Genomic DNA, 25,449 nt, shown 5'->3' on the forward strand with positions numbered 1-25,449 from the left:
CCTTCTAGCGAATAATACAATCTTTACCTACTAAATATATTCCAAAGCAATCGATCCGGTGGTTGAAAAGAATAAAAGCGATTTTTCATAACAATAATTCTAACAACAACAACAAAATAACAAAACGATTCGTAGATCTCGTTTGTATCGAAAAAGTAATTTTAGGGTTCACTGGATACTTTAATTCACCGCAAAGGCGAGACTTTTTTATAAAGGATAAATTCTGTGAAGAAAAATGAGTTGGTAAATGAGACGTTATCATTCCTGTATTTTTGAAGATGTGATGGAAATATAACCTTTGACCCCTGAGCTCCAAACTAATGTTAAACCCCATGTTCATGAATTTACTTTATTTTTTTATTGAATTCGCCAAACAAAATTAATGAATAATATAACATCATCGCTTTCAGTGCCAAAGGCACATCATAGGCAAGCATAGTAATGTCAATTGAGTATTTAAACACAAACTTATAATTATAATTCGCTATTATAAAAAAAAATTCTCTTAATTTAAAAGTACTGTAGGAATGGAACTTCGATGAAAATGAATTGGTAATTCGCTGGCTTCAATCAAATAGGACGAAACTTGAAAACTGTTTTTGAAAAATGAAAAAAAAAAACGTATCCTCACGACTTTTAAACATCTTTAAGATTTTATTGATACCTTGGTAAATATCGATTCAAAGTTTTCATAACAAAACCAGCTCAGATAGGCATCTATTTCTTTGTAGTTTCCAAATATATTTTTAATTTCAACATTCGCCTTTTTGCATTGGAATCCTGAAATCATGACAAAAGTAACGAAGAGAACTCTAAGCAAACATTTTACAAGTCACAAGGTTATCAAGATTTTTTATATATTTGATTTGGCACATCGATATATTTACCACATAAAATATTTTGAAAACTTTTTACGAGTCCCGGAGTGCTACGAGATGAGAACCTAAAATTACGTTCTCATTATATATCAATTATACATATATGGTGGTCGCTGGGAAATCAGAAAATTTGTCAAACAGGTATTCATTTGTACTAAGTTTTTAAAGACATATGTTATATCACACTCATATATGCTCAAATGTCGTTTGTGCACTTCTGAGCAGTGTCTTAACTAGAAATTTAAGCTCGTGTAACGTTTTGGAGTTTTCCTTGTGGGATATCGTTCCAAGCTCTTCCGAAGCTCGTTGGCAATTCAATATTTGTAAAAATAATTAGCTGTTAGACAAATTTTCTATTTTTCTAGCGACCACTCTATATATTGAAAATTAGACATTTTGAAAGGTTTCTGCAGACTTATGTAAACAAATTCACGCTTTGATTTTAAACTTCTGGAAAAAGATGGGAGTAACAACATATACAACCCCTTTTTACTATAAACTGCTATTCAGGTTCGATTTAAACAAAAACAAAATAATATAACACATAATTAAAAATAATTGAAATATTTTATCAACATCTGAAATTGAATTATTTTTGACAGTTTTATGGTGTCCAAACACCTTCAGGTACTTCTAGACCAAAACACAAACAGACTTCTCTGGTCAAAACCTTATAAACGTGTTTTCGAGCGTTTCCAACGTTGATTGAATGATCCTGGTCGGCGTAAAACTACAAAAAAAAAGTAATTTTTGTCAAAATATAATTTTGATGAATGAAAGCCGAAATCGAATAAGATTCCGTGGAAATTAAATTTTCATTAGAAAATTTTCGTCGTGTGCAAGCAGTATTTATTAGTTCATCATTAACGCTTTTGATTTCTTTTTCGGTTTCTGAAGAAAGTTTACTATTGATTACCATCATGATCTGCAAGTCGTTAGGTTTCAATTTGTATGTGGTAATCAAATGATTGGGTGAAAGTACGAGTTATAATTGATATTTGATAATAAGAGGGAGTGTTTGGTAGGTTTACTAGTGTTTACTACTAAGTATTACTACTAAGTTAAATTTATAGTTATGATTGGATAAATTACAATCCGTGATTAGGGGAATGGGGAATGTCCGACCTGCATACCCGTTAGAACGATAATGAGGAGACGAAAGGCTCTTGTGCGTTCGCAAAAATATATTTTAAAACTTCACTCACAAAGTCGTTGAAGTGGATGTCATTTGCCACAAGTTCCTGTTCAATCCTAGCTGCGTTCTGGAAATGGACGTTGTCTGAATATAAATTATAATATAATATATTATATAAAAATATTTAAAACATATTGACGATATGGGTTACCATATTTTTATGACCTCAAAGCGGGACACCTCCAAAGACCATAGCTGTGATTTTTTCGACTTTAAATTTACCGATTTTATATTATGGGCCTACATTTAAAACCATCCCGGCTGTCTTCATTGACCCTATTGTCATCGATAGTTCGTGCGCTGTCTGTCTAAATATTGGTTTCAGTTAGAAAATTAGTAAGAAATTTACGTTAATTAAGCACACTCATGGCGCAAGGGACTTACACGTAACAAATTGTAGCAAATAAAACAACGAAACAATCAAAAACACGCATCCACCTTCAGTAAGTGGGCTACCGTTACGCTACACGGGGACAACAGTATCGAGAACATGTTCGTGTATTATTTTGACTGTTTGCGCGCCAAAGCGGGACTTCTGATTTGATCGGTCGGGACGCCGAGGCAAGACGTTGAAAAGTGGGACTGTCCTGCCTAAAACGTGACGTATGGTAAGCCTAGAAATAACCAATCCGAAGTTTTAGATCTTATGATCAATTAACTAGGGCTGGCCATTTCAAATCGATTCGTAAATTAAATTATTCGAATCGGTTCAGAATAAAAAAAATTCTGTCCGCCAAAGGTCGAGGTCATGTTCGCCATATTTTTTAAATGTAATTAAAGATATGACTCGTTTCCTTCGTTGTGAGCTGTTGTTAAAATGTTCCACTATTATGAGATTTCCACTGTTATTAAACTCGCTACATTTTGATTTGCAAGTTTTATATACATATACATATCCTTACGAGTTTTGCACAGGGGATTCCCGAGCCTCTAGAATGTTTTATTGAGGTTCCTCTCGACAAAAAAGTTGGTAACCATTGATCTAGATCAGGGTTTCCCAAACTTGGGTCCGCGGACCTCTGGGAGTCCTTGATGACTGCACATGGGGTCCGTAACGTTATGAAAAGAGTCTCAACATACACAAATAGATCTTAAACTTATTGAATTGCGTCAGCCTGTCAGTATTTAACGTTAGAATCTGTATTAATTCAGACTCATAAGTTTTATTTCATCGCAGGAAACAACATACTTTCTCGTTTGTTAGGCACATATATTTTTACGACATAGGATGAGGTTCCGTCAAAAACAAGATTCACAAACAGGGTCCGCGGCCAAAAAAGTTTGTGAAACACTGATTTAGATTACAGTGGTTCTCAACCTTTTTTTTCGTGGGCCATTCTTGTTGCACAAAAATTCTGTTACCAACTAATTTTTTTATGCTGGGGATAAACTTCAAGGAAAACATAGAATCTTTCTGCGAAAATAGGCACTTTCACTTTAATAATAATAATGTAAAAATTACCACCTTGTAACAAAAACAAGCATCATTTATTGTTACTACCATAAAATTTAACTAACTTTATCAACAACCCCAGGTATTTTTAATAAGTCTGTGGTCCACCAGGATATGTCCAGTGGCCCACTGGTTGAGAACGAGTGATCCAGAAAGTACGTGAATATGATATTTTAAGAGGTAAATCTTACCATCTGCCGTTCCATGGATCAAGAAATATTTTGACGATGACATATTCTTTGCCACATGCAGCACAGATCCAAGATCGTAACCGTCTTTGTTATCGTCTGTTGATGGTAATCTCATGTATCGTTCAGCGTAGATAGTATCTGGGGAATTTGTATATTGAAAATTAAAAAGTAATGTTTATAAGCTGAAAAATATCTTTAATATTAACGTCATGAAAAAATGGGCCCAATCTCAAATGAACCAGCCTAACAGAGCACACACGTAAACTATCACTTCGACAGTTTGTTGAGTGTCCACGGGCAGCAAAAAACATGTTTCATCAATAACTTACTCGGGTAAAAAGTCATATCTTAGAATTGCATTTAAAAAAAAATGACATGAATAAAAAAAATTGGGGATTCAACTTGATCCCGGGGGGACATAAATTATATAAAGTTTTGCACAATCCTATTAGATGAGCAACGTAGCTTACCGTAAAATCTCCAGTCGGCCAAAGGTGCAACCGCGAATCCGCACTTGATTGTACTCTCAGCGTCTCGTCCAAGGATAAGTGAAGTTGTATACCCGCCATATGACTGAAAACAAAAATGATAGATGTAGGTTTACCATACGTCCCGGTTTAGCCGGAACTGTCACGGTTTTGACAAACAAATTAGATAAACGGTTTTGACAAACTAAACGACTTTGGTCAAACGAAACGTTACGGAAATACATTTGTGGTTGTGTGCAGCAAAATGTTTTAATTGGATAGTTAACTGAACTGTAGTTAAATTATTCGAACGCCGAAAAGAAAATTCACGTTTTCCAATGGTTTGAATACCTACTAAGCCCACAAATCTACCAAGGTTTGTGCATTCCACACTGTCCCGGTTCTTCGTTTGATATATATATGGTAAGCCTAGTTAAGCATATGGATAAGAAAATAGGAACCGGCATCTGGAGCATTGACATACAGCAGTGGTGAAATTCAAAATTTGATGGATAGCGTCAAAGATAAGGTTTTGCTAGCTGGGGTTGTAAATAAGTCAGAAAACTCAAATGTTTCGGATTGGTTGTTTATACTCCGTTGTACGGCAACATCACAACTTAATATTTAAAACAGCCACAATATATATAGAAAACAATAAAAGGCAGCCGACCTCCAGCCCAGCGGCCGGAAAAGAGAGCGAAAAATATTTCGTCAAAACCCTGTCTACACTGCCTAAATCAAAGGCCTGTGAAATAAGCATGTATAGATTCATGGAAAAATATTAACCTAACGACCTATGTATCGAAGCACTGGAATTCGCGTGGTGGCGCAGTTATTCAAAGTTTGGGATAAAATAACTGGCAGTCCGGAAAAAGTATTAACTTCTGGGAACAGTTCCATGTAAAAACTAATACTGGATAAAAAAGCAAGTTTTTGTCCGACGAACAACTACCATAAGGGAACTAACAATTAACAAAGAGATATATACGCTTTCTATCTCTCCAATATCAAGCACAACATCCCAAGCACAATATCACGAGTTAGAGCTCATCCCTAATTTCGTTCACTTTATTTGTAGAAAAGGGCGATCCCCAAACTGAACCCATGGTTTTCAATTACTTTTATGAAAACGTAGACTATCTGTTGAACAATTGAACTCTTGTTTTTAGACTATTATACCCGAAAGCTTCAATCGTCTAGGTCTAGGACGCTTTGAACGAATGCTATGTCTTCTTTGGAATTCCAGAGAATACTCTGGAAGTAAGTTGGTTTCTGTTTTTGAGTGACCTTATATACAAACTTTATCCATTCTAGGCATACAGATGTCAGTAAAACAACAAACACAGAAGCTGGTGGTAAACTCACTCAGCTAAAGTATCATAATAATTGTACTCACCCATCCCCAAACAGCTATTCTTGTTTCATCGATATAGTCCTGTTCGGCCATGTGTCTGTAAATGAGAAAAATTACTCAATTAATTTGCCAGTTACAAAGAGGTGGAAAGACGCTAAAATAAGTGTTATATATGCATGTGCAAAACGTCTCAGAATAGACAAAAAAAGTATCTGTGATAATATGGAATATAAGGCGCCAAAAATACATTCTGAAAAGAACATAACTTTTGTGCAAATCGTCCAGTATTACTGAAAGTTTTTGGTACATTCATCCACAAACAGAAATTCAGTGTTAAATAATTTTCATTTGAGTAATCAATAAATTTATGAGTTCAGTTATGTTTTAGTCAACTTTACCTCGAGTACAATCATTTTATTCATAAACTTTATAGTTGTGGAAATTGTAATACTTGTTATATCTTTCTCAATTTTTGTGTTTTCATTACTTTACTTGTGTTCAATGTTCAAAAAATATATTGCTAATTAATTGTCTATTTTTGCTGTTCTAGAGGAGGAACACGTCAATTTAATGCTGTGCTGTGAGTGAAAGTGAACATGAATACTGTTGGCGTGAAAATTTAGCGAGTAAGGTGTCTCTAGTTTATCATATTTATAGTTGCAACAATGTGGTGTACCATATATATAGGGTCTCCATAAAGTCTTAAATTTTCAAAAATTCCAAGGGGGAATTTATCTATACCATATATTGTTTTGGTTCTCACTAATTTAACAAAGGAAGTTAAAATACTAGAACAATTACTTTTTAAAAAACAACAAATCTGGTTAAGATATATTGAAAACTGACTTCATAACATGATTGAAATTGTAACGAGAATTTATGGACACCCTGTTATAACGAGTCTGTTAGAAGTGGGAAAGTTTACTTATAAAACAAAAATTTGAGTTCTACTTACCTTGCAAATTCAAGTTGGTCAAACGGTTCATACTGTCCCAGTTTCCTGTAGACGTCGTACATGAAGTTATTCCCTGTTATATAAATATGAGTGAATTTTGTGTAAATTTTTAATATTCACTTAGAGACTCTAGAGCAGTGGATTTCAACCTTTTTGGTGGGAGCGGAACCGCAATGAAACATACCAAAGGCTTGAAGAACTCATGTACAATACTCATAAAGCTAAAAAAAAATTGGAAGCAAGCCGAATACTGGTAAAAACAAAATGATCTTCAAAGTGTAGCAATTTTAATAATAGTGGCAAACTTAATAAGTAATGTGTTAATTTATAATATATATTATTACCGTATATATTATATTTTAAAAATATACACATAGTTATATAGACTCTGCATTTGAATGGAAATATGCTGAACTCTTCCAATGTACTATCGGGACCCCATTGGATGCCGCGAAACACAGGTTGAGAACCGCTGCTTTAGAGAAAAATATTCTTGATTATTTTAAATAACCATTGCTTTTAATTTACCGTAAAAACATGATCCACGACCATCCACACTTGCAACGATCACATCAAGAGAACTTGGAACGAATCTGTTTGCCCAACTTCTGCTCCAACCTGCAGCTACTTTCTGGTATCCTGGTCCAGCATATCTAGAAAAAAAGAGATGCTCGAATATATAATGGACACGAAAAACGCACCGCAAACTTCACGACTAACGTAAACGTTACCACCACATGGTGCGCATTTTCTTATGACGTTATCGCACAAGTAAACAAGGAAGCAATGTTCAAAAGTACGGATACAAAAGCCAAATATAAGTGGTACGGGTTTGCAATATGTCACAACTGACTACCGAAATCTTCACGACTAACACAAACGTAAAAGCCACAACATGCGCATTTTTGATGGCGTCATCACACACAATAAACGAATCTCACAGAGCCCACAAACCCTTTTTGAATGAATAAAAGTAATAGTCCTGCAGCGTCATACAATCTTGAATACAATCTTCAACCACTGAATATTTCAAAGCAATTGAACCACTAATTGAAAAGAAAAGAGACTTTTCTACAACAACAAGAAGAATCCGAATACGAACAACAACATAATAACAATAATGGTCCATAGGACTATAGGTTCATTTTGGGTCCAAAAAATGTTGAACATCTATATATATCGGTAGCCTAACTTATTGGACACGAAATGGGCCTATGAATCGTTTTGTTATTATTTTGACGATGTTTTTGTTCTCGTTGGTCTTTTTCTTCTTATTGTTATGAAAAAATCGTCTTTCATTTCAATGAGCGGACCATCATTTTATGTGGTTAAAGATTGATATTTTGCTAGGCGGCTATTACTTTATTTAAAACCAAATGAAGAAACTTACACATCTATTAGAAGGGGGTATTTCTTTGTGGGGTCAAATGTCTTCGGCTTCCAGATCTGGTATCTAAAATCTGCGAAAAGAAATGTGCGACATAGTTATGCTTCATTTCACAAACTACAATTTTTGAAATAAACTTTTCATAAAATCAGTACAAATTTGAGAATTCACATTATACCCAGATGTAGCGAGATAAATTCTGGAACTCAAATGAAATTCCTGCTAGCTAATACACAATTTCCTAACATTGTGCGTACTAATATAATTTTTCGTAGGAGAAATCAAATACCAAATTTTTAATAAATTTTGAATTGATAATGAAATTGATAATTTGCCGGGAAGTCAAAAGATGAGATCTATAATTAAACAAAGGCCCCGTTATATTGCAAAAATGTGAGATTTGTGAAAATCACCCCCACCACGTTTCAAAATGTCAAATTAGTAAGCATCCAGATGGGGTTATGACAAGGAATGATTTAAAAATATGAATTTTCACCACAATCTGCTTGAGTCCCGCATCATTTCAGTTTACTAACAGATAATTGGAGACACTACTAAAAACGCCAGTTCATTTCAAACGCTGCGCGTTTCGTAGTCTTACTCGCGTGACTGGTATATGTGGCTGAAAGTTAAAAAATAATCTTCACTAAAATCCCTAAGGCTCCTCCAGTTTACGGAGTGTCGACACCAAAAAGATAACTTATTGGAAAGAGTATTTTGCTATGCGAAAGGTAGCGTTCTTGGAATTTTAATTTTCGACTTGGTTAGCGAGAAAACGGCGATAAATTGTGAAAAAAAATTGAAATTTCATAACGATCGGCGCGTTTTTCGTTGTTTCCATGGAAACGAAACCTTCATCTGGACTTTCCATAAAACGCACAATACTAGGGTGGCTGGATAACTCACGTAAAAAATTTCATCCAGATTGGTCTAGACGCTACATCTAAACAGACAGACAGACAGATACACAGACAGAACGACTGATAATAAGGGTCTCCTAGAGCGGAGATCCACAATTACTAATTATTTTGAGCGTTGGGGGGGACTTTGTACAAAAGTTCCAACTTGAAATAATGATCGTTATGCCGCACAAGAGACTAAACATATATTATGTAATCACGAAATAGGTTCTTGAAATAGGGATGGGGACACGATTATGAAATTGATTGCCGAGGAGTCAAAAGATATACTTCAAGGTTCTAGGAAAGTTCGCCGCAGAAAATTCCACCGCAGGAAATCTCGCCACAAGTAATCTCGCCACACTGTAAAACAAGCAAATTGCTCTTGCGGCGATTTTTCTATGCGGCGAAAGACGAAATTTTCTGCGGCGAATTTTCCTAGAACCGAAAAATATACTTACCATATCCCGTTTCACTTGTGAACTTGCCATACTCTTTAGTAGACATGTCCGTCGCTGCAATAGCATCCTCAAGTTCCTCATTACTTTGCAAAACTACTTCGTTGACAAGAACTGAGATCACATCGGTGCTGGTTTTGTTTATTTCGGCTTCAAGGTAGAGAGGAGCTCCGTCACCTGCGTTTTAAAAATTGATTTGTTTACTCATAATAGACCTAATTGTCTATGGAAGTGGGTTTTCAACCACGGTTCTGCGCCACGCTAGACTAGAGTAGTGATTCCCGAAGTTGATTGCCCAAAATTAGAAGCGAAAGGATATTCGTATGTAATCGAAATACGGTACGAATAATCGAAATACGGGTATTATCGAACTGTTACAAATACACATGTGCTTGAACTGTGGTAATGGCGGAATCCAGAACGCGAAAACGTAGAAACATAAAGTGTTGCCCCTTTTCACTTAAGTTCGGTGGTCAATATTAAATCGTTACGCGCCCCCGGGCCCCGGTTTGAAAATCACTTCCTTATACAGTTTGGCCAGAACATTACAGAGGTTCCTCAAGCCCAGCTGTTTTATACATAATCAAATTAGATTTGTTACAATCATTAAGCCTGCTATGCTTTAAAGATAATATTGTTTCGGTTAACGTAAATTTGTTAACTTGACTGTTTTGGCAACGCAGGTCGTTTTAAATCCCTTGTCCCAAGTTTCAACAAAGATACAATAAATTGAGTAAGCAACGCAGGACTGGATACATTCAGATCCAAAATCCGTAGCAAGGACATAATAGGTTTTTCATATTTATCTCGGGTAGAGGAAATTCGAATAGTTAATTATATGAGGCCGGTTACGCGAACCATCCTACGGCAACAAAGAGACCAGCAATCATCTCGCACAAATTATCTCCATGTGATTCTAATATGTAATCTCACTCTCAGAGCCATTGAAAGTGCGATGAAAATCATATGCTAACGCTCAGCGCGATGAGCCAACCGCCGAACTTAGTTGCTGCTTGTATACAGCAAGGCTTCCCAAACTGGGGTTAGCGATACCTCAGTGTTGCGCGTAGTGGATTGTAGTAGCTGCATAGATTACACTAATTTCACACAAAGTACTATTATAACTATTTCCTTTTTAGGCTTTTAATTAAAAACACAATTATTAAAATTCGTGGTAAACGTAAATACTGTATCACGATTTAGAGAAAATACACAGGGTTAGGGAAGCGACGCGCAACAAAGCCGACTTAAACAGCAGTCGGGTAAGGTTTTAATCTATTGAAAAAGTGTCACCCTGGTATAAATCCTTGTTCAGAGCAAAAGTAGTGAATTAGCATCGTGTATATAAAAAATCTTACCTCCACATCGGATTAAAGTATAACTTCCATCGGGACTGGACGTGGATGTAACTTGATCGCATCTTCCTGGATATTGTGCCACGTATTTACATGTAATGCATTCAGGTTGAGATGGATCATCTTCATTAGTTCTATAAATATGTCTGTGGTGTGGAGACTCCTTCGTGGCGCTGAAATACCTGTGAAGTAATTTAGTCATAAGAAGGCGTGAGTAGTATTGAGGCTCGATTCATCGACACGGCCTGGAGAAAAGCCCAGCTACTGCTAATGGGGCGAGCGCGGCAACCTACACTAACGTGGCGGGTGTGTTTATCCCAAATCTCACAATTGGGGTTGGGAGTAGAGTACAAAAGGTCAAAGATTACAGGAATAAGGAAATGAATCAATATAATGCACTCACACTTTTCCGTTATCGGGATCGTAAAATTCTACCGAAGGATACGAAGCACTTTCTGAAGTCACAGTGTATTCACCCGAGGTCACTGGTACTGCTGCAGTCTTTAAACACAAACAAGAGAGCAATTCTTAAATATATGAAGACGAAGGCAAAAGAGGGAAGAATATAAAATCTTTATAGTACAAGTAGTCTTTCTTGTTGAGAAACTCCCGACTTAGATGACCACAATCTGGAATGCGATCTCAGAGCCTCATGAGGTTGCGAAATTTTCCATTTTGATGACGTCATCACAAAAACTTACCTGTGCTGTCCTCCCCCCCCCCTCCTCCCCGTCTTACCAAGGGTGTTAAGCAATGGTAAGCTTTCCAGATACATAGTAGCTCTTTGCACATCGTTAGGTAATAGTGATTGTCCGATCAGGGTACTTGGTTTCTAACACCATATTAATCGCCTCACCTTGGGAGCAAAGTATTGAATAAGCCGGTGCTCCAGAAGTGTGTATACCAATATAAAGGTAACTAATTTTTTTTGCCTACTTTACATCAAGTTGTGTAAAGGGACTAAAACCTATGGGCAGTGGTATATTCACTTGACTGACACAGACAGTCCCAAACTCGTAATAGAATTAAAATGAGGAAAATCGGAATAAAATTTTGGCTTAACCCTAACCTGGTACACATACTACGGGAGTACCGATACCCGAGCTTGCGTATCTGAACGATTTGGGTTCTTAAAAAGACATTGCAATTCCCCACTCGTCAGTATCTGCTTGTCTAGAGCCAGATTTTTATCATTACAAGTTCGGGGACTATCTGTGTTAGCCAAGTGAATATACCCCCTGCACATAGGCTTCAGTCTCTTTACACAACTTGATGTAAAGTAGGCGAACAAAATTAGTCACCTCCATATTGGTACATACACCTCTGGAACGCCAAAAAAGGTTGGAAACCACTTATAAAATATACCAAATATTTACCAACCTTGTTAACCTTGTACAAATGTTGCCATCCATTGTGCGGTCTCACTGTATAGAATTCACCCAGAGTTGCACCGAATACCGGTATCCAGTACGGTCTACGTTGGTACAACCAACCATCTGCGTTACTATATTTGAATGTGTCGCTCTGGAAAATAAGGAAGCAATGTTCAAATATATGGTCATGGAGTTCGAAGGTCATATAAAAGTGTTTTTATCTGTTTCAAAAAGTGTTCCCATGGTTCAAAACAAAGAAGATAAATGTTGGGTGTAGCGTCAGGAAATATAGCATTCAGTTAAAATTCGAAAAAAGTAATAGCTTTCTGGCGTTGTTAGCGCCGAGTCTTGAGAGTCTGAAAATCATGTCAAGTTACCACAATTTCTTTGTGTGATTCAAAAAAATGCTTTTTTTCATCGACTTCCAACCCCCTGGCTATGCCCCTGTTACAGCAATGTTGAACAGAGGTCCTTAAACCCCCATCCACGAGTAAGCGGTCATTTAAGTTTACCCCATCACTCAGCCCAGTACGTTTTTCTCCATCCTTAAATACTGAAACTTTGACTGTGATTTGTCCCAGGGGGTGTCTAGATGAATGCCATTGGGGCAGCCGCTTCGGACACGTTATAGGGATACGTTTGTTGCTTGGTTTGATGATTTAATTATAATATATACAAACATTTCACTCTTCTTTTGACCTTTAATTTATTTATGCTTGTGTATAACAACATATATAATTTGTTTATCCTCATAATTATTTCCAAAGTTAGGAATAAGGGACTTGCCTCGGGCAGCAGAAAAAGTTTGACACGTCTCTCATTGGCCCACGACAAGTTTTTGATTTTTGATCATTTAATTTTAAAAAGTCTCTGTAGCGCCCTTTACCAAAAAATGCTCTTTGCCCTTTTTAATATACGCTAAAATACCTATTATTAAAATGTGATCTAAACTAAAAAACAGATAATTTAAAACATATTCTAATCAGAACATAACTTTTGTACAATATATCTTAGATTACTAAAAGTTTAGGTACAATCATACACAAACACAAACGGAAGTTCAAATGTTAAATAATTTTTTTTCATTTCATAAAAGTAATTAAAAATTTTATGGTTTTATGTTTTGTTTGCGGCGTCCTGTAAATACTAACTTTTTGTGAATGAAAATTGAATACATACGTCGGTGTAAGTGATGCTCGTGTTCCCGGGATTGACATCAATCAATCGCATTATGCTGTTGGTTTGTAGTCTATCACACCAAGTTACCGCAGCCCTGGAGCCACTGGCCCATGTCACTCGATTAAAAAGGTAGTCACTGAAATGTATTATTATTGTTTAAGGCACTGGTTCATAACTTTTCATTTCCCTGGGTCTCCTTCTGGAAGCTTTTAGCACTCAGGGCCCTCTTTTTTATCATTCCAGTAGTATTTCTAGTGATATTTTCATTGGTCGATTCCAAGTCCTATTATTAATCAAATCATACTCTCAACAAAGTGAAATAACCTTATCAAGCAATGAAACTAGGAACAACTGTAACTTTAAAAGTAAAATCAGTTTTTTCTCTAGCTTTGTGGCCCCTTCCCAATTGATGAGTGTGGCCTCCCAGCTGCCCCGATTGGGAACCGATGGTTCAGGGTATAAAGACATGTTTATACATAAAGTTTTCAACCTTTTTGGTGCGACAGGTTTATTAAGTTTTATTGTCTGTTCTCGGACCAACTCGGACTTTGGAGCAGAAGCCTATAAAAAAAAACGGGAAGAAGTGACTGGAAGCATCTAGCGCACATCAACAGCCTGAACCTAAAGACTTGATAAGAGAAGCGATTTTTCATGATGATGAAAAGAAAGAGAAAAAAGAATTTTAACAACGAAATCAACAACAACATAATAACAAGCGATGCTCAAATATATGGACACGAAGTCCAATAGCAATAGCCTTCTAGAAAAAAATACAATTCTTTACCACTGGACATTTCAAAGCAATTGGGAATCAAAGAGAAAAGCGACTTTTTCATAACGAAAACAATATCAAAAATAATTCTAACAAAAACAACAACATAACAACAAAACGATTTATATGAACATTTCGTTTCCAATAACGCACTGACTGTCAACTTTAAAAAATCTTACACTCCCATGAAATCAGCAGGAGGCAAAACCACTTTAACGTCTTCTGTTACAGTGTTGAATACAAACACTTTATTTGTTGGCTGTGGTGTTCCGGCCTGTAATAAAATGCAAACGTGTGTTAGTAAGAAAATTTTCACTCGTTAAAATGTTAGGAGAGGAATGAAGGTTCTTTTGTGCAAAGCACTGCCGTTAATGCAAAAATGTAAAATATTAAAAAAAATCCCCGCAACGTTTTTAAATAACGAAATTCTCCAGTTATTGTTAAAGTTGCCGCTATGACTGATTTAAAAACTTGAATTCCCGGCACAACCTGCATTCCGAACCCAGAACCTAACTGGATAATTGCTAATTGTCCTATTTTGACTGTTGGCGGGGTGTTTTTTGGCATTGGCTTTGTACAAACGATCCGAATGGAGCAGCTAGCATTGACCGTCTCGCAATTTCAGTAAGAATTAATAGAAAATGGAATAAACTAATCACCTTGGGATAAGAAATATCAATCATAACTTGATATTTTTTCTCGTCATATCTTTCATAATTGACGTGTTTGCACATTGAATCATCAAACTGAGCGTAGGCTAAAAATTGTCCGTCTGGAGAGAAGTAGATGACATTGTTGCTTGAGATCATTTCCTCTGAAAAATAATGATTGAAAATATGACCTTTGACATTATACTTTCTGCTTCCGGGTTGGAAGGAATTTTGTGGACTAGTCTATTAAACCTCATAACAAATAACTTGAATAGCTTCATGAGCACGATGGCCTATATTACAAAGCGTTAGACTTAACTGTTGTGGGATCGTATGAGGGGCTGGGAATTTCCGCATATCTGCTGATTTCAGAATCGAATCGAATATTTTTTTTGAATCGAATCGAATCTCGAATACTTGGAAGATATGTAGTTGTATCGACGGGTCTATTGTAATGGGTTCTTCAGACACATAAAATAGTGAAAACACGCAATCTTTAACTCAGACAGTTCGCTAAGCGTTCACACACAGTAAGAAACATGTTTCATAAATCAGTCGAAATAACAAAGTCATATGTTCGGAATGCATTTCAAAAAATTGACGTGAATAAAATAATGAGGGATTCATCTCGACTATCGCAAACAAAAACAAAAACAAAGATGGCGGCGATTCAAAATTCCCGTCTGAATCGATTCGAATAATTTACTAGTCGATTCGAAAGGTTCCTTTGCATTTGAACCCACGTACATTTGAACCCATGACAATTGCACTTGTATGCTATTGCACCTATGGAATTTTTTTGTTTCACGGATAGTTAAACCCACACTAACCCTAACCCATGGGTTTTAGCACCCGCATATAGATTGAACCCGTGAATATACGCATGGGTTCAAATGTACATGGGTTCAAATGTACGGTCACCGATTCGAAATGCCCAGCCCTAATCTTAGGTTACATATCTCGGTTTCAAATCGCCCAATTTTAGTGTAATAAATTTTGTCGGCAATGGAGAGCCAGAAAGATCCCAGTTCTTCAAATAAAAGTAGCTTTCTACATATCGTTAGATATATATGACTTCTTGTACATGGCCTTGTGCAGAGCGAAAGCCTCCTTGCTACGCTACTGCTTATTGAAAACATTGTTCGAAGCGAAAGCCCTGACTAAGCTTCGTATTAAATGTGAAACCCAATCAACTAAAAAGCAAGATTTCATATAATCCATACATGTCGCTAGATACTGTGGATGTTTGTGTACAAACGTACCAGAAACTGTCAAAATAAGGATTTTGAAATTTCTAATTGCGAAGTTACCGTATCAGTCAGCGGGTCAGGTCGGAAGCCGGAAACATATCTCTTCAAGGGTCTTGAGGTTCCAGAAAGGATTTCATGTTACGAAAAATTGTGAGATATAGATTATTTTTTTACATTTTATAGGAAGGGGGGGGGGGGGGGGGGGCTCCGAATCCCCTGGCTACGCCCAGCTTGTGCAGAACAGTAATCACCAAGTCTAAAACTAAGTAATTTTCATACCGTACTTCATACTGTTAGCAAATAGTTTCCGAGTTTTGCGTATAGCGTCCGGTTATTCAAAAACAGCCGTCACGCTTGGCGGATTAATGCCCATGTAGACATGAATAAAAATTAATTCAGTGGATTTTCAAATGAAAAATCAGATGTCATAAATTTTTTTTAGAAATAGCCTTCTAGTGGCAACAACAATCTTCAATCACTGAGAATATCAAAGCAATTGGTTCAGTGGGTGATGAAAATGGATACTCCGAAGTTTGTGAACCAAGATGGCGGACACTGGAACGTAGTATGTGTACCAGGTTAGGGTCGGGCCATAATTTCATTCCAATTTTCCTTATTTTAGTTCTATTACGACTTCGGGGACAGCCAAGTGACTCCCGTAGTATTTGTATCTGGAATTATGGCCTAACCCTAACCTGGTACAGATACTACGTTCCGGTGTCCGCCATCTTGGTTCCCATACTTCTGGAGTACCAAAAAATGAGCAATTTTTCATACGCCAACAACAAGGATAAAACAACAACAATATCATAATAAAACGATCCATATGGCAAGTTTGTGTCCAATAACCTGATACCCAATATCGGGTTGGTTTCTAACTCTGCTTACCTTCATACACCCAATCAGGGATTCCGTTGAAAATGTATTCGGCTCTCCCGTCAGTGGTAACTCGAAGAGCCACTTCATCAATAGCTGCCTTATAGTAGATGTTGAAACCTCTAACGTATGCCTGTGGAAATATTTGGAGGTTTTAAAAACATTCAGAAATGCCTAGGAAGAATACATAGATAGTATAGTATTGGGTTATGGGTCAGGGTAAACAAAATTTCCATTGGGGCTTCATCCCGGAAGCTTCATTTTGGAAAAATGCGCATTTCTTACCAATGCATTTCCTACTGGTCCCCATGTCAGGTATTGAATATCTGATCCGATTGTAAGGGTTGTATTAATCATTCTGTAAACATGAAATATAAAATTATTGAATATTTGCAAATTGATAGACACGGGGTGGCCCAACAGCAGTGCCGATAGATTGGCAATAAAAAACTTGAAGCGAAACTTCAGGAGTTGAACACGGTCTGAGAAATGAGGGCAACAAAAACAAAAAAAAAACATCGACCTTACAAAACTGTGCATTGGTTTTTAGTAATGATGAATTTAACACTTTTAGCAATGTAGAAAAATATCGAGTTTTCTTCAATGTTAAACATTCAATCATTGTCAGACCAGTAATACAATAAAAATCGCGATTGCGCTTCATTTTCATGTTCGCTGTATGTGTATTACTTTTCTGATAATAGGTAGTCAAATAACAACGTTGGGGTGACTTCAGATAAAAAGACTGTTTTCGAAATAAAATCACGCATGTGTAATAACGTATGTTCAAACAGGTAAAGCTAAGTCGCCAGAGAAGATCAGGCTTCTTCACGTCATATACCCGGGTTAACGGCGCACAACGGTTCCTCACTTTAACATCGTTATAAGAAATAAGTTACACAGGCGCAGGCCTGTCTATGAGACATATTTCTCCGTCCCATCCCATAACAATTTATGCCTATCCCATCTCATCTCATGGTACGTCTGCTACAGAATGCCCATGTGAGGCCCATTCCCACGGGCAAGCCTGATAAAACGTGACTTGTTTTATATGAAAGTGATACTTGATAATGACATAGATTTCATTTCATTAAGAATCGCGATAGCGCCTCTTTTTGTGTTCGCTTAGTGTATATTACTCAGATTGTAAGAAACCATCGGTGCGTTGCTTATACTACGACAGAAACTGTTGTTGAAATGAGACGGCTGTGGACTAACCGAGGCGACTAATGTATATCGAAGTTGAGGGTAAAACAAACATACAAGTCAATATTCACAACTACTTTGAAAAAAATAAATTTTAAAATGGGCAAAAGCATTGAAATAAAAATTTTATTATAACAATTGACAAATCTAAAACGGGCATCTGCGTGAACATTTACAGGAAACAGTGATATCAAACTAAATACCGTCACTAAATCAATAGGCACCGAATTGCACAATGATGTGTTTATTTTACGTGCGCGCTCATACAAAATTATCTAGAATACATCTGTCTCTTTTTTGGAGATTATTCAATTGGTAAATACTGATGATGTCAGTATTTTTGCAATAAAAAGTGTCGCTCATAAACAAAGAGGACAGCCCATCGGATTTTAGTGACTCTTGGAACTTAATTGTTTTCAATCAGAAAACACATTCGATTTGTTAACTTTTAGACTCCCAAAAATGTTTTGTGGTCGTTTGTGACTTTGATCAGAGATCAATCTTATTTATTTTTACGTCAGTGAGCTCGATCTTGCTTTGGGAACATTTTTTGTCATCTTTGAAGCAAAAGAAAACCATATCCTGGATTTGTGAATCTAAATTCTATGTTTAACTTTAACTAAGGGATAGCATTTCAAAAAATTTGTTTTATTCAACCAGTGTTATTTTATTGGGTACTCCCGTAGTATGTGTACCAGGTATAGGTTAGGCCAGGGGTCGGGAACCCATAGCTCGCGAGCCATATATGGCTCTTTTGGTGACGCATATGGCTCCCAAGAAAATCTAATATCCCAAGACTAAGCTTACTATTGTTACGAGATTTCAAACTCTTTTATAGCCAAATTTGGCAGGAAATTCCCAATACGTTTGAGAAGGCGCGTCCAGCACATGTCTATGTTATGTAAGATAATTACCAGACAGGCATTGTGACAAACAAGGGGATTCTGGAACATATATTGTGACATCACAAAGCGATAGAGTTTTAAAAACACTACGGAGATAAGTAAACGAAAAAGGGCGATGAGTATCGTAGATTTCAACTTGGGCTGCATGTGAGCAACCGTTCAAGGCCCGCAGCGACTACATGCAGCATCAGATAATCACGTTAAGTGTATACTGACATTGTATGTGTTGACTTTTGAGTTTTGAGTAAACATTTCAGGCCTGATTATGTGAAGAAATGTTATATGGCTCGCACGGAAGTGCAATTGAAAATATTTATATTTTATGGCTCTCTTGACCAAAAAGGTTCCCGACCCCTGGGTTCGGCCATAATTTTATCCCGACTTGCCTTAATTTAGTTTTATTGAGGGTTCGGGCACTGTCTCTGTTAGCCAAGTGAACAAAATAAGTTACCTCCATATTGGTACACACACTTCTAAAGCGCTTTGTATTGTTCCAAGAATTGTAACAACTCTTGTCGCCAATAACCTGTGGAATCCACTTCTCACACGTATTAAATTCAGTGTTCCCTCACATTAAAAAGCTTATGTATTTCGATTCGTTAGGGAGCCCTTTTGTGTTTGTTAACGATTAACGATTAACAATAAGGGCAAGTCGCGACAATACTAAGCGATTTAATGACAAGACGCGCCCAGGTAATTTCAAGCCAGTAAGCATTTTATCATTGTGCAATCATTTAATATTAAATGCTGACGATACAATATAAAAGGTGACAAATATTGACCGTTCGAGCAATATTGCCACACGTCGTTGCCAATACAAAGCAAAAGGAACTAAATTGTCATCTTTATTTATCGATATCATATATTGTGTAGGCCGTCATAGATGTATTAAATGAAGTAAAAATACTTAAACAATTTCTGATTAAAAAACAACAAATCTGTTTAAGATATATTGAGACCTGACTTCACGAAAAAATTGAAATTGTAAATGGACCTTATGGACACCTTGTATATTTCTTTATGTTTTCCCCTCACAAAGGGTCAGATTTTTCAGACAAATATGTATGTCCGAGGAAGTCTGACTTTGGTTAAACAAAATGTAATAGAAATATATATATATGTGTTATTGTTAGACTGTTGAATCACTTAGAACAATTAACTTCACTCTTGTTATAGTGAATTTTCATTATAGGCATACAGATCCACCGGTCCAATCGCAAAGAAGAAGGATAAGTAATTAGACCCGGATAAACCCAGCCGATAGCATCTCCATACACCGTCACACACTTCACATATAATATCGTGGAGTAATTGCGGATTGATGACGAATTTAAAAACGAAAAACGCAGATGACAAAATGACCTCTAGAACGCTCTGCGGTCGCCATTTTTAAGTGTTTGCTCGGGACGAAAATAATATGATTGTAGAATCAGTTTTTCAAACTAATTCATACCCAAGTGGTTCAAACTGAGAGTCCGAGAACCCCGAGGGAACCACAGTTAAATTTTAGAGAATCTATGAGCCTTGCAAACATACGGTAAATAAATATACTGAGAATACCGACCATTCTCCACAGCGTTACACAAGATCTAACCATAAATAAACGAAAGGTTTGTTTGCTCCAGAAAAGTATCCATATTGTCATTTAATCAAGTAACAATACTAACTGTTGTTTTTTTAAAGAGATTCCAGGGTGCAATACCAGTAATTTCCAAGACTGTTCTGAAATTTCTATTTGCCAAGTTAGATCGAACCAGCTAGCGGGTCCGGCCGAAAGCTTTAATTTTTTTTTACATTTCAATTAGTGTTCCTACCCCCGAAACCACCCCCTTACGTCCCTGAGGGATTCACAACCTTCAATCAAACCACCGGAAAGGTAAGTGTCACTGATAATACTGGCCATTCAACACAGCCCAACACAAAAACTAATCATAAACAAAAGATTTATTCATGTTGTCAAGTTTAATTTGAGTTTGCTGAAGTTCAAGACGACGTTTGACTCTGTTTATTGTGCAACATTTATACAAAACAATATTATGTGTTTTTGAAATGGGTTCCTTCAGGCATGGGCGTAGCTACGAAAATTTCTTTTTTTTTTCCATTTCAAAAGGGGAGGGGAGGGGGGGGGGGTTAAAACTAAAAAGTTTGGGAAGCACTTGGCCCTTTTAGCTATTTATAATCTCGTCGTACTTTCATTACTGTACAAGGCCTTGTTCAGAGAGAGCACAAGATAAAAAAAATCTTACCTATTGTCGACGTCATAAATCAAGTATGTTCCGTTGTATGAATGTCTCCAACCCTGTAACAAATAATATTACATGAATGATTGAGCAAACTTAATGGCTACATGAGGGGCGCTGGATACAGGGGGAAAATGCGATGCGAAATATTTGAAACTCGCTAAATACTGACAGGGTGGTAGCTAGAAAAGCAGAAAATTTGATGATCGGATGAGATCACAAATAAAATGCGTATAGGTATAGGTTTAATTGAGACGATATCCCACAAATAACCTTCAAAACGATACATGAGCTTGGACTTTTAGCTTAAGACACTGCTCTGAATGGCACAGACGACATTTTGTGAATCTATGAGTGTACTATTACATTTGTTATAACTTTGTTAAGTTATTCTTTGTGAAAATAAATAACTGCCTAACAAATTTTCTGTTTTTCTATAGCGCCTCCCATTCGTTTGCTATTATTACCTTCTCTCTTTATAAGGCTTTAGTCTAGCAAATAATGATTCGAAAAAAGCTATGTGTTTGAGACTCAATTCGATTTGTTACATAGTCCATCTTTTTGTTTGATTTACTACGTATAGATAACATCATATGACTACTTTGGCAATAAGTAACTCGAGTACGAGATATTTTATATTTTTTGAGTTAGACAATTTGCAAAACCCCAGGTATAGGCTACTTCAAATATAAGTTATGAGGTCCCTTTTGTTTGCTATATTAGGTAATGTATAGGGTGTCTATGAAGTTTTGAAAGATGCCTTAAATGAAGTAAAAATGCGTGAACAATTACTGATGGACAGACTTTATGGACACTCTGTATTTTTTGATTCGATATTTATTGACAATAAGATATTCACATACAAGACACGATAAAATTTTCTATATCTTTCTTGGGCGAGAAAAGCCGGTGAGATGGCGTTATCATGTAGCAAACCACGTACTATTCACAGTCTACCAGTCTATGTCGGGTATGGGAATAGTTAGCCAACAGTGATTTGTTTCCAGATTCACTGACTTGAAAACCGTAACTATGAAATAACGATGGAAATCATAACTTGATTTAAAACTGATTTTTTTTTATACCAACTCATACAGAAGTAAAAGAGACTAATACACGAGTTGGCAAATTTTAGCATTGGGTACTCCTGAAGTATGTGAACCAAGGTACACATACTACGTCCAGGTGTCTACCTTCTTGGTTCAGATACTTCGGGAGTACCTCGCATTGAGGCATCTTTTCAATTAAACTCAAACATATTTGGACCGCAACAACTCAGTGGTAATTAAAACTCCCAAAAATCCACTTATGATGTAATAATCTAGTTCTTACTGAAAAGAAACCAAATGAAATCAGAAGTGCGATAGTAGACGTGTTCCTAATACTCAGCCAAACGCCGAATCAAGACAAAACCTTGAACCTACCTTTTTATATTCTGTAAGAAGTGCGATGTACTTCAGATCTGCTGATACTTTGTAGTAACTTGCAGCATTGTCAGTCTGTTTGGAAGAAAACAAAAAGAAACATTTTTTGAATATAAAGAATCAGCTGCAATTTAATTAATGTTTTATACTGTTACAACGATCTTGCACCCTTTTTTTTGAATGAATGAAATTTAATAAAATAATTTATTGTGTCAATAGTACTTCACATAAATAATGTGAATAGATCCGAATTAGACCAAGACTTGACAGTGTGTTGTGCTTAAACCAGGGGTGTGCGACCTTTTTGTCGGTGGAACATATAACCAACAGCATACATCTAACTTAGCCACATAAATAAAATTAGTTTTTTCAATGTACACAAAGAATTAAAAAATTCTCGCAATGCAAAACTTTATTTATGCAACATTTTAGTGAATAATTTTGAGCTTTTGCATAGTTTGCTAACATCAGCTTTGACAGAAGTTGTAGCAGCTCTCAACTGACTGGTCAAATGTGCGTCAGTCAGGTGACAAAGGAAAAGAATGCGGCTATCGCTTGGCCTTTTAGTAATAAAGGCAAAACGTTGAAAGATTTGATGTGGAGACAAAAACAAAAAACATGTATTTTTACCCATGCGAGGGGCTTTTTCAAACATGAACTCTCGGATTAGGATTTTATGCTTGATGGGGAAAATTCGAGTTTTGACAAGGGCCACACTAAATGGCTTGTCGGCCTAGGTTGCGGCTCGAGGGCCGACTATTTAGAAAATCCTTCAAATGACGCTTTTTTGCACATTTCGCTCCGAACAAGGTCGTATACAATCAGCCATTGTTAAAAGTTGCTGTTTTGGGAGAACCGGGATATTTACGTTTCAACATTGCTTACCCAATTTATTACACCCCGAGGAAGGATTTTTGAAATAATTCTCCATAAGCTAGAACAGTCGAGTGGAGCTGAAATTCCAACTGTTTTCGTTAACTTTTCCCTTCGCTTATTTTGGAATTTGTTATTGCTCCATCACTATTCATGCGAACTAATTTATTTATTCAATCTCTAATGGGTTCTTACCTAGTGGTATGCACAAGTCGCAATTGTGTTTATTATTACAGTCGTTTATTATGTGTTCATGACTAAGTATTATAGTAATAAAATTGAAAATAGCAAAAAAAAAAAACAGTGATTGATTATGCTGAGCTTTGTTAGAAGCGTACGCCATATAAAGAAAAATAAAATTCACGTGAAAAGTTCACCTATCCAAGAATGTTGCTTCATCTATCTATTTACCTGGGGGAGATTGGATTGATAAAATTAAAAAAAAAATTAAAATCCCAAACCAAAAGGATACTCACCCAAAAGGATGATTCCATCAGCACTGTCTCTACTTGTGTTTCAACATCTCGGCGAATGATATACATAGAACCATTCTGGTAGACATATTCGTTATCTGTTGAAGTAGAAACTATTTAAGTAAAATTAGGTCAAAGCTAGGTTAGTTACATGCACTCATTCAGAAATAAAGAACATTGATCTCTGGGGGGAGACGACTCTGATGACCGTATGGTCGTATCGCTCCCACTAATCTAGAATAATTTTGTTTGTTTTTTTGTTATATTTTTTATTGTTGTAATGCTTGTATTCTGGTTGATGAAACATAAAATTTTTCGCTATCTGTCCTTTATTCTATGTTTTTTTCGTGAGATACCAAGCATAATTCACATTGCCTCGTAGTCTGTGTCATTCAAAAATTTTGATATGCAGGGTGTTCATGAAGTCTCGTTAAATCTTTAATTTTGTTGTGAAGTCAATTTTAAATAGATAACCATGTTTATTTTATTCTAATTATTATGTAATAAAGTTTTTTGATTTCGTCTATTAATACACTTCAATATGACTACTATAAGTTGAACAAAGCACATCAAAGTTCTTTTGTCTCATTTGATACACAACCTTATGAACATCTTAAATGCATTGAATATATAGGGTGTCCATAATTTCCCTAAAAATTTTTGAAATTACAAAGGAAATTTATCGATTCGTTTTATTGTTTTGGCAATCACAGTTGTATTGAATGAAATACAAATACTTAAACAACTACTGATAAAAAAAAAACTGGTTAAGATATAATGAGAACTGACTTCATAACAAAATCGAAATTGTAAAGGGACTTTATGGACATCCTGTATACATACAGCAGCAATACTTACTTGACACCCATCTCGGGGAAACGTATTTATAACTGAATTTTGAATTGTAAATATCATCAAACGTGAACTTCGGTTCATCAGCTCGACCGGCAGCTCCTTTGTACACAATATCAACGTCTCGTTTTGAGCGATTGTGAGAATCTGGAATGAAAAATTTGGTAATTACCTTGATCGTGAAGCTAATTAAAAATAGAAATATATGTTAAATTTGATCTTACCCACGTTATTTTGGACGTATTTTCAACGCGTTTTTGAATAAAATATGCTTTCTCCCTACTATTTGTTATTTGTAGGTATCGTTAGCTAGTTAATTTTGAGGTTGGTGGGGAGACTTGACAAATTTTAAAAAGGGGTCGCGGCTTGAACAGTTTGAGGTCCACTGCTTCAATGTATACACCACCATTGATACCAGATAATGCGGTAAATGTAAGTTTTTAGTATTGTTGTTTATATTTTCATTTTTAGTTAGTTTCATGCTCCCTCAAGAAATATCCCGCCCCCCCCCCCAACTTGATAAGTGCGCCCCACCGTTTGATACTCACTGATATACATGAAGGGTGTCTCTTTCTTATCGCATACTCATTTCTAAATATCACAAACATCCCCCGACTGGTATTGTTGGATTAAAACAAGATTGCCAAAATGATTACAACTTATCACTTACTTCGGATATGGTTTAGTCCCAACAATGCAAAGCACACCGACACTCCTGCCAATATCAAAGACTTCCGAAAGGTTAAAATAGTCATGCTGGAAGTCTATTTGTACAACTAACTCT

The 25,449-nt window shown here is 36.2% G+C and overlaps 1 protein-coding gene across 1 annotated transcript; it reads right to left on the reverse strand.

Annotated features, from left to right (window-relative positions):
* Positions 1–335: 335 nt before the first annotated feature.
* On the reverse strand, positions 336–25,449 carry LOC120329820 (prolyl endopeptidase FAP-like). The gene is made up of 22 exons (XM_039396605.2): positions 25,336–25,449; positions 24,672–24,812; positions 23,817–23,911; positions 22,468–22,542; positions 21,050–21,102; positions 16,978–17,050; positions 16,705–16,825; positions 14,576–14,730; positions 14,096–14,190; positions 13,145–13,280; positions 11,973–12,116; positions 10,996–11,093; positions 10,596–10,774; positions 9,241–9,414; positions 7,884–7,953; positions 7,022–7,146; positions 6,494–6,566; positions 5,581–5,635; positions 4,188–4,290; positions 3,718–3,855; positions 2,084–2,157; positions 336–1,608 (listed from the first exon to the last, which is right to left on the reverse strand). The coding sequence occupies exons 1-22, from the start codon at positions 25,418–25,420 to the stop codon at positions 1,483–1,485; spliced, it is 2,388 nt and encodes a 795-aa protein (XP_039252539.2). The 5' UTR covers positions 25,421–25,449; the 3' UTR covers positions 336–1,482.

The sequence above is a fragment of the Styela clava genome, chromosome 12 (assembly GCF_964204865.1).
Source record: "Styela clava chromosome 12, kaStyClav1.hap1.2, whole genome shotgun sequence".
Taxonomy (NCBI): Eukaryota; Metazoa; Chordata; class Ascidiacea; order Stolidobranchia; family Styelidae; genus Styela; species Styela clava.